At 45.1% G+C, this 10,648-nt stretch overlaps 1 protein-coding gene across 1 annotated transcript in view; it reads right to left on the reverse strand.

The window, feature by feature from the left end:
* The window catches only part of LOC116510240 (synaptotagmin-like protein 2), a 2,058-nt gene extending 918 nt beyond the window's left edge, over positions 1–1,140 (reverse strand). The window contains exon 1 of the mRNA XM_032219708.1: positions 1,089–1,140. Within this exon, the coding sequence (XP_032075599.1) occupies positions 1,089–1,140 (52 nt within the window). The remainder of the gene's footprint in view (positions 1–1,088) is intronic.
* Between the last annotated feature and the right edge of the window lie 9,508 nt (positions 1,141–10,648).

Raw genomic sequence — 10,648 nt, forward strand, 5'->3', positions numbered from 1 at the left:
AGATGCACCTAAGGCAAACCTGTCACATGGTAGGTGAGGCCACCATGACTGATGAAAGCTGGGCGAAGTCTACCAGAAATTATTGCTAAGGAGAGAAAACTCCCTAAAAGTCCTTGTAAAAATGCAGAAGGGACTCCCGAAACAATGGCTCCTATTCGACCCACAGCAGAAGTTGTTAAAAAGAAAAAGAAAAAACAAGGGAGGAGGAGGAGTGCCATTAACTCTTGCAAAACCACCTGGATTATTTCAATTAATACATTTGTAACCTGCCTCGGGACAAGACAAGACTTCCCTTGATGTCTCCTTAAGGGACTTAAGGTGGCTCAGGAGCTAAGACGCTGAGCTTGTCGATCAGGAAGGTCGGCAGTTCGGCGGTTTGAATCCCTAGCGCCGCGTACGGAGTGAGCTCCCGTTCCTTGTCCCAGCTTCTACCAACCTAGCAGTTCGAAAGCACTTAAAATGCAAGTAGAAAAATAGGAGCCACATTTGGTGGGAAGGGAACAGCGTTCCGTGCGCCTTCGGCGTTTAGTCATGTCGGCCACACGACCACGGAGACGTCTTCGGACAGCGCTGGCTCTTTGGCTAGAAACGGAGATGAGCACCTCCCCCTAGAGTCTAGAACGACGAGCACATAAGTGTGAGGGGAACCTTTAACTTTACTTTACCTAAGGACCATAAAATGAATCCTCATTCAACAACCGCTCTAGGCAAAACTCCAAAATAACCAGATCACCTCCTTCCTAATTTGCTAACCTGTTTTCATTGTACTGGGAATTATAAACTTGTAACAGCTTCCTCCTTTCACCAGTAGCATTTTGCTCACTGTTTACTTACTGCTAGACAAGTTTCGCCAAGTTTTGTTTCTCCTTTTTATGCCAGGAGTGACTGGCAAGAAGTTCAACCCTGAAAAGGAATTCATAACCTATGAAATTGCTTACGGTTGGTTAGAGGTAGTTCTTGACTCTATCCGAGTCCCCGTCATGGTTACCTGAGTGTGATTTACAATGTTTTTTCCAGAAATCTTCCCTTATATAACCAGTTTCCGGCCAAAAAAAAAGCTCCATATAACAAACAATGGATTTACTAACCTTCTATGGCCGTGATGGTGAACCTTTGTGTGCTGAAAGTGTGCGCACCCATTCGCAATAGCGTGCCCGTGTGCCTGCACTCATAATGCAATGTGCGTGCAAATCCCCCATGTGTGCCCTGCCACAGAAATGTATGTGTGATCCCCCTACACTCTCCCGCGCATGCGCCCCACCCCCCCTCACCCATTTTTTTCTTCCAGGTTGGGGCAGGAGGCTTTCCAGGCCCCAAACAATAGCAATAGCAGTAGCAGTTAGACTTATATACTGCTTCATAGGGCGTTCAGCCCTCTCTAAGCGGTTTACAGAGTCAGCATATTGCCCCCAACAACAATCCGGGTCCTCATTTTACCCACCTCGGAAGGATGGAAGGCTGAGTCAACCCTGAGCCGGTGAGATTTGAACAGCCGAACTGCAGAACTGCAGTCACCTGAAGTAGCCTGCAGTGCTGCACTCTAACCACTGCGCCACCTCGGGGTGCGAAGATGTTGCGCTAAGCCCCAAAATGCAATGTGGGCACCACCTACATGCACCCCGCCCCCCCCACATGCACCCCAGCCCCCACATATGAATGCCGGAGACCAGCTGGCCATCAGGAGGCATATGCGCATGCGCAGCGGAGTGGGCCTGGGGCGACGGCTGATGTCCCTGCAGAGAGCCACCTGTGGCAAGCTTGTTATAGGTGCTACAGGTTTGCCATCACAATACTATGGCATTTGCTGAATGACTGTCACAAAAAAAAGATAATAAAATCCGGTCCGGTGATGTGATAATCCATTTTACGGACATCATGGCCATGACTGAACCTCTCCATTATGGTCATAACTCAAGGACCGCCTGTAAAAGCCAACATTTCCTCCATCAAGGATGTAACGGAGCTGTCCAGCATCGAAGAGAAACTCCAGGTGGCAAAACTGATTTATAAGGGCAGGCAGTCTCCAAACTTGGCAACTTTTAAGACTTGTGGACTTCAAATCATAACTAGCTGAGGAATTCTGGGAGTTGAAGTCCACAAGTTGCCGGGGATCCCTATCTAAGGCGAAGTTCAACCCCACTCAAGTCAGGAATAATGCAAGAAACCTAAAATTCTTCTTTGCAACAAGCCAGTTTTCCCTGTCTCCTCCCCACCCCCCAAATTAAACAAATTCAAAAGAAGAGAAAGAAAGGAAAGGAATCTATAAGAGCCGTGGTGGTGCAGTGGTTAAAGTGCAGCACTGCAGGCTACTTCTGCTGATCATCGGCTGCCTGCAATTTGGCAGTTCGAATCCCATCAGGCTCAAGGTTGACTCAGCCTTCCATCCTTCCCAGGTGGGTAAAATGAGGACCCAGATTGTTGGGGGAAATAAGCTGACTCTGTAAACCGCTTAGAGAGGGCTGTAAAGCACTGTAAAGCGGTATATAAATCTAAGTGCTCTTGCTATTTGATGTCCAAGCAGCTGTTCTCGGACGTTTTCTGCAGCACGTCCTATGTTTGATAAGACCCATCATAAAATTTTCTGACTCAAACAACATTCCCAGAAGCAACAGCAACAGGAACAGACACGCCTCACGGACTTTGTTCAGAATTGTCTCCATTCCTGCAAGGTGAGTAAAATGGTGTATGCAGTGCTGTACAGCCCTCTCTAAGCAGTTCATAGAGTCAGCCTCTTGCCCCCCAACAATTTGGGTCCTTATTTTACCCACAATCCCATCCAATATGAGCTTTGTATTCGGGGTGAACCGGATGCTAATTTTGCAACTGGTTTGCCAAATCGGTAATTGAAAGGACTTGCTGGCTCCGCCCACCCTGCTCCGCCCCACCCAGGAGTCTCCACGCAGCCTTTTTTGGATGCCAGGTAAGTGCAGGGCCCGCGCAGAGGCTTCGGGATCACAAAAAACGGGCCTCCGGAAGTTCAGAAATGGACTAGTTTCCGGTCTCTGGAGGGCCTCTGGAGCCTGGGGAAAGTCTTTTTCACCCTCCCGGAGGCTTGAGAAAAACCTCCGGTAGGGCAAAACACCCCACCACCATCGGCCAAGTAAGCCACGCCCCCCATGGCTACGCCCACCAAGCAATGGTACAGAAAACCGGTTGCTAAAATTTTTCAATCCCACCTCTGATAATAATACTTTCCCAGCTCCTAATTTCTACTTCTATTCTTCAACCATTTGTAAAACAAGTTCCATGTTCGAAAATACTCTTATCTTCTTTTCTTTTATCTTTAACGTCAATCTGTACATTTCTGCACAATCATAGTGTTTTTTTAATTACACCTTCTTCTGTAAGGTGGTTTTTTTTCATTTTTCCAGTACTGTGCAAATACAATTCTTGCTGCTGATAAGACATGTAATATTAAATATATAATCCCTTTATCATACTTTTCCTGTACTATACCTAACAGAAATATTTCTGGCTGATAATCTATATGTAACTTTCACATCTTTTCTGACCATTTCTGTATTTTTGTCCAATATTCCTTTGCTTTTGCACATGTCCACCACAGGTGGTTAGATGTACCTGGTGTCTGATTACATTTCCAACATCTGGCGAACATGTTTTTAAACATCTTTGCTAATCTTGCCGGTGGTAAGTACCTGCTATAAAACATTTTATATAGATTTTCCTTGTATTGTTCCCTACCTTATTACATGAAAACGCTAATAAAACCCCCCAATTAAATCTATTAGTCTCTGAACTGCATATAGATAGTTCTCCACTTACAACAATTCCTCTAGTAATCAAAGCTACAAGGGCAATGAAAAAAGTAATTTATGAATATTGAATGATACCCGTGAATGGAAGGCTAGAAATCCTTTTGGATTATATATAGAGTTTATTTCAGAGTTTTATTTCATTTGTATGCCGCCCTTTTCCCTAAGGGGACTCAGGTTAATAATAATAATAACAATAAAAAAGAACTAAATTAGACACAGTTAAGTTTTGATTATTAGGGGGAAAATGTTACGATATAGGATATAGTAAAATAAAGAAAGGATAATGATAATAATCTATATATGTATGGGTATAATATAAGTATGGGTATAATATAAGGAAACTGGATGTAAATTGTAAACAGGGATTTGGAAAGGAGGTTTAGAAAATTTTGTTATTAAATATTATGGATGTTTAGCTAGAATAGGATATAAGGATTTATTGTTAATGGAGGATTTTATAAATAAGTAAATGAAATGCCAGTATGTGGTTATGTATTAAATTTTGGTCTATTTTATGATGGACGTTTAAACAATCATAGTCAAATAAAAGTGGAGGTATGATGATGGTAACATATATAAACATCGGAGTTAAAATACTTGAGTTAATATGAATTATACTTGATGACGATGGAAGAGATGCACACAAGTCTTTTGTAACCAACTGATACACTTTCTACAGTATGTAAAGAAGGAGGATTTGTATGTTTGTTTTGAAAATAAAAAATAAAAAAAATTGGGGAAAAAAAGTAACTTAGGAGAATTTTTCATACTTACGACCCCATAGTTTCATGATCAAAATTCAGACATTTGGCAACTCACTCATATTTATGACAGTTGCAGTATCCTGGGGTCATGGAATCAGCTGTTGTGACTTTCTGACAAAGGAAACTCAATGGGGAAGCCAAATGCTAAATAAAATAAATGGGGATTTACTTTACAACCATGAACTGCAATGATTCATTTAACAGCTGCAGCAAGAAAGGTCATAAAAAACGGGATAAAACTCACTTAAAAAACTGTCTCGCTTAGCCACAGAAATGTTGAGCTCAATTGTGATTGTAATTTGAGGGTTGCCTATATAGGTAGTCCTCAAGTTATGATCACAATTGAGTCCAACATTTCTGTTGGTAAGTGAGTTTTCCCCCCATTTTACAACCTTTCTTGCCACAGCTGTTAAGTGAATCACTGCAGTTGATAAGTCAGCAACCTGTTGTTTGCTTCTGGGGTCGTAACTGTGAAAAACGGTCATAAGTCACATCTTTCAGTGCCGTTGTAACTTCGGTCACTAAATGAACTGTTGTAAGTCGAGGACTACCTGCGTTTATTTATTTAGATAGTGGATGAAAACTGGGTTTGTCAATCATCCTCACATGATTCAGAATAACAGAATCGGAAAGGACCTTAGAGGTCTTCTAGTCCAACCCCTTACTCAGGCAGGAAAGGAGACAAAATGTACTTTCTTCAAATTCTCATCCCGGAGATGCCCTCAGGCAGTTTTTATTTTTAAACCAACAATACCAAAGCTCTGCCTTTTGAGTGGCTTGTTCAATTTCCCAGCTTGCTTTCAAAGTTATCTTATTTGTTTGGGGAAACCCAGGACAGAAACATGTCATGATTTTTTAAAAACACACTATATACCAGTAATTAATAGATTACTGTATTTTTGGGAGTATAAGACGCACCTTTTCCCCTCAAAAAAGAGGCTGAAAGTCTGGGTGTGTCTTATACACTGAATACAGCATTTTTGGCCTCCCAAAACCCTGTCCTCTTTGCAAAAATGACTGTGCATAGCCTTTAGGAGGCTTATAGAGTGCTCCTGGAGGCTGGGGAGGGCAAAAATGAGTGAAAAATGGGCTGTTTTTTGCCTCCTCAGCCCCCAGGAGCACTCTATAAGCCTTTTAAAGGTTATGCATGTCCTTTTTCTGGCAAAAGACGGGCCCATTTTCGTGAAAAACCGGCCATTTTGGGGAGATCTGCAGAGTGCAAAAACTTTTTTTTAATTTGTCTCTTCAAAATCTTGGTGTGTCATATACCCCAGTGCGTCTTATACCCCAATGCGTCTTATACTCCGAAAAATGTGGTAATAATATTATTCCAGTTAGTGCATGGTGTTGTACAGGGAGTCCTGGACTTACAACCACTCCAAAGGTGACCATTTGAAAATAGCATTGGAAAAAAAGTGACATTATCATTTTTCACACTTGAGTTGAGTTGAGTTTATTATATTTCTATGCCGCCCTATTCCCCAAAGGGGACTCAGGGCGGCTCACAACCAAGTCGGGGGGGGGGGGTACAAATAAGAAAAAAGAACACGAACAAAACAATGCCACAATTTAAAACACTCAACAACCATACCATTCGGGGGGGGGGGGGGATAAAAGACTCGTTAGCCCCAGGCCTGCCAGAACAGCCAGGTTTTAAGGGCTTTACAGAAGGCCTGAAGGGTGGTGAGGGTCCGAATCTCCACAGGGAGCTCGTTCCAAAGAGCCGGAGCAGCAACAGAGAAGGCCCTCCTCCGGGTGGTCGCCAGTCGATATTGGCCAGTAGATGGAATTCGGAGGAGGCCTAGTCTGTGGGATCTAATCGGTCTATTGGAAGTAATTGGCAGTAGGAGGTCTCTCAAGTACCCAGGTCCAATACCATGAAGGGCTTTATAAGTGACGACTAGCGCCTTGAAGCATATCCGAAGACCGATAGGCAGCCAGTGCAGCTTGTGGAGGATAGGTGTAACGTGAGTGTACTGAGGTATACCCACAATCGCTCACGCGGCTGCATTCTGGACAAGCTGAAGTCTCCGAATGCTCTTCAAGGGCTGCCCCATGTAGAGCACGTTGCACTAGTCCAGTCTTAAGGTCACAAGGTCACTTATGACCATTGCAGCATTATCGCTTTATACATCCTTAGTAAGGCCGCACCTGGAATACTGCATCAAGTTTTGGGCACCACATTTTTTTAAAAAAGAGATGTTGAGACTCTGGGAAAAAGTTCAGAGAAGAGCAACTAAGATGATCAAAGGCCTGGAGACTAAAACATATGAAGAATGGCTGCAGGATTTGGGTCTGGCCAGTCTAAAGAAAAGAAGGACCAGGTGGGACATGATAGCAGTCTTCCAATATTTGAGGGGCTGCCATTAAGAAGAGGGGATCAACGTATTTTCCAAAGCACCAGAAGGCAGGCTAAGAAAGAATGGATGGAAACTAATCAAGGAGAGAAGCAACCTGGAATTAAGGAGAAGCTTCCTAACAGTGAGGACAATCAACCAGCGGAACAGCTTGCCACCAGAAATCGTGGGCACTCCAACACTGTAGGTTTTTAAAAAGAGACTAGACAGTCACTTGCTTGCAATGGTATAGAGCTCCTGCTTGAGCAGGGGGCTGGACTAGAAGACCTCCAATGTCCCTTCCAGCTCTATCCTGTGGTCACATGATCAAAATTCAGACACTTGGCAACTGACTCATATTTACGACAGTTGCTGGATCCTAGGGTCATGAGATCACCTCCTGGCAAGCTAAGTCAACGAGGCAGACGAATTCACTCAACAACCATGCATCCTAACTTAACAACACCCCCCCCCGTGATTCACTTAACAACGGTGGTGAGAAAGGTCACAAAACGGGCCAAAACGCACAACCCATCCTCGTTTAGCGAACAGAAATGCTGAGCTCAACGGCGGACACAGGTCCGAGGACTACCTGTAGCAGAGAAGGTCTTTAGAGGATCAAGTCATTTGGCTCCATCGCTCTCTTAGGGTTTGACTGAGATTTAAAAAGGAAAATAAAAGGGGGGGGGGAAGTGTGAAGGAATGCCATCCCCCTTCATGTTCCATAGGAAAAGTGGCATATAAATCCAACAAATTGTTCGTAAATTACCAACAAACAAGCCTGAGGAGAGGAGGGTGCAGCTGGTACATTGTTCCGGGGCCCATGGAGCTCAAAGGGGAAATTTTGGGAAAAAAATAATTTACAACACCAAATTTGTAAAAAGAAAAACAATATTGGATATACACTTCATACTCTATACATTGTGTATATAGCAAAACCACCTGGTTTGACATCACCATTATTCATCTGAAACTAAGTGAATGTCATTTATCGAATTTTAATTTCATCCCTTATTAATTTAAGTTTGCAAGTTTAGCTTCACTTTGTTTAGGAATATATTTTATATTTCATTTCAGTTTACGACAAAATGTCATCTCAAAAACCTGGAGCGCAAAAATGCAAGGAAAAAGCAAGAATAGCAATAGCAGTTAGACTTATATCCCGCTTCACAGGGCTTTCAGCCCTCTCTAAGCGGTTTACAGAGTCAGCATATCGCCCCCAACAACAATCCGGGTCCTCATTTTACCCACCTCGGAAGGATGGAAGGCTGAGTCAACCCTGAGCCGGTGAGATTTGAATAGCCGAACTGCAGTCAGCTGAAGTAGCCTGCAGTGCTGCACTCTAACCACTGCGCCTGTGTCCCTGTGTAGCTGAGGGGGCCCATATTAGTCTTGTTCCAGCACTTAACAATCCTCTCGGCGGCCCTGCCAGCAACTCTTCAGAAAGCCCATCCTGTCCAAAAACCGTTTCGAAGAACCTGCAAAGCAGCTTTTAAAAACTAGCCTGGGTGCAAAAGCTACGCCTATTTGGCAATAGCACTTAGACTTATATACCGCTTCATAGTGCTTTTACAGCCCTCTCTAAGCGGGCTGTAAAACTGAAAGCCTGCACACCTGTAGGGAATTGTGCACTGCATCCAGTTTAAGAGCCGGACTCTCCCTACAAGTCCCAGAACCCAGTCTGGTTCTTTCCTGGATTCCCTGTGTTGTGTGAATCCGGCCCCAATTCAATACAGACTTTCCCGCCACAGCAGAACCGCTCTGCATATCCTTAAACCCAGAGTGATCCCATCTCATACTCCAACTCCCATCACTCTGAGCCAGCTCAACAGCCCGGGAGGAAAGAAACTGTCTTGTTCCTTTCCTGTTGAGCACCAGCTTGGGGAAGGTAGCTTGACAGAGCAAATTCTTTCTTTCTTTCTTTCTTTCTTTCTTTCTTTCTCTTTCTTTCTTTCTCTGTCTCTCTCTTTTTTCCCTTTCTCTCCTTCCTTCCTCTCTCTGTCTCTTTTGTCTTTCTTTTTCTTCCTTCCTTTTTGTCTCTCTCTGTCTCTTTCTCTCTTTTTTCCCTTTCTCTTCTTTCTTCTTTCTTCTCTGTCTCTCACCTTTCTTTCTCTATATTTCTTTTTTCCCTATCTCTCCTTCCCTCCTTCCTCTGTCTCTCTTGCTTTCCTTCCTTCCTTCCTGTCTCTCTCTCTCTGTGTCTCTCTCTTTCTGTCTCTCTTTTTCCCTAACTCTCCTTCCTTCCTTCCTCTCTGTCTCTCTTGCCTTCCTTCCTTCCTTCTTTCCTTCCTTCCTGTATTTTTGTCCCTCTCTCTTTCTTTTTTTTCCCTATCTCTCCTTCCTTCCTCTCGGTCTCTCTTGCCTTCTTTCCTTCCTTTCTGTCTCTCTCTCTTTCTTTTTTCCCTTTCCTTCCTTCCTTCCTTCCTCCCCCCCCCCTCTCTCTCTCACACACACACACATCAAAGTTGCCGGAAAAGTCGCCGAGGACGCGGCGATCCGCTCTGCCACCCGAAGAGGCCAAGAGGGAGTCCCTCGGCTTTGCAGGTGGGAAAGGCGGCTCCTGCTCCCGGGCCAGGGGCTCCCCCACCGCCCCCTCCCTCCATCGCCCGGCCACGCCCGCGGAAACACACCTGGGAAGCGCCTCCGACGGCTTTCCGGGCGCTCGGCTGGGGCTGGTCGGGGCGCGCGGAGCGAGCCGCCCCTGGACTTGAGCAACTTGGCTGGAGTTTGGTCTCGGCGGCAAAAAAGCTCGGCTCGGCCGGTGCTCCCGGCTCGGCAGCCCCGCCTCTCGGCTCTCCGCCAATGGGAGGGCAGCGAAAAGGGACTGGGAGGACCCCCGCCGCGCCCCTGCGGGAACTCCGAGCGGAGACTCCCTCGCGCTGCGGCCGCGCCTCCTTCCCACCTCCGCCTCCTTCCTTTCGTTTGCGCTGCAGGCTGCTCATCCTCGCTCCCTTAAGCCGCTTTGGAGATGGATGGGCATCGCTCGCGTTTTATTTGGGATGATCCCCGTCCTACGCCCTCCCCCCCTGGAGCCCCTAAAAGTGAAGTTGCTAAGGGAGAAGTTTGATGATCAGGTGGAAATGATTGTATTTTGGACACGTTATACAAAGACACAGGTTTATTGAGAAAGTTAAAGCAGTGAGAAAGGAAGGAGGGAAGGAAGAGCGAGAGAAAGAGAAAAAGAAAGAAAAGAGAAAGGGAAGGAGAAAGAAGAGGAGGAGGGGAGAGGACGGAAAGAAAGAAAGAAAGAGGGAAGGAAGGAAGGAAGAAAAGAAAAAGAAAGAGAGAAGAAAAGAGAAGAAAAGGAGGGGAGGAGGGAAGGAAGGAAAGGAAGAAAGAGAGGGAGGGAAGAAAAAAAGAAAGAAAGCAGGATGGAAGGAGGGAAGGAGGAGGGAAGGAAGGAAAGGAAGAAAGAGGGAGGGAGGAAAGAAAAAGAAAAAGCGGGATGGAAGGAGGAAATAAGGAGGGAAGGAAGGAAAGGAAGAAAGAGAGGGAGGAAAAAAAGAAAGAAAGCAGGAGGGAAGGAGGAGGGAGGGAAGGAAAGGAAGAAAGAGGGCGTGAGGAAAGAAAAAGAAAGAAAGCGGGATGGAAGGAGGAAATAAAGAGGAAGAGGCGGGAGGGAGGGAGGAAAGAAATAAAGAAAAGAGGGAAGGAGGAAGGAAAGAAAACAGAAAGAAAATGAAAGAAAAGGGGAAAGGAGGGATGAAGGAAGGAAAGGAAAAAAGAGGAGGAGGGAGGGAGGAAAGAAAGGGAAGGAAAGAAAGAAAGGGAG

The sequence above is a fragment of the Thamnophis elegans genome, chromosome 6 (assembly GCF_009769535.1).
Source record: "Thamnophis elegans isolate rThaEle1 chromosome 6, rThaEle1.pri, whole genome shotgun sequence".
NCBI lineage: Eukaryota > Metazoa > Chordata > Lepidosauria > Squamata > Colubridae > Thamnophis > Thamnophis elegans.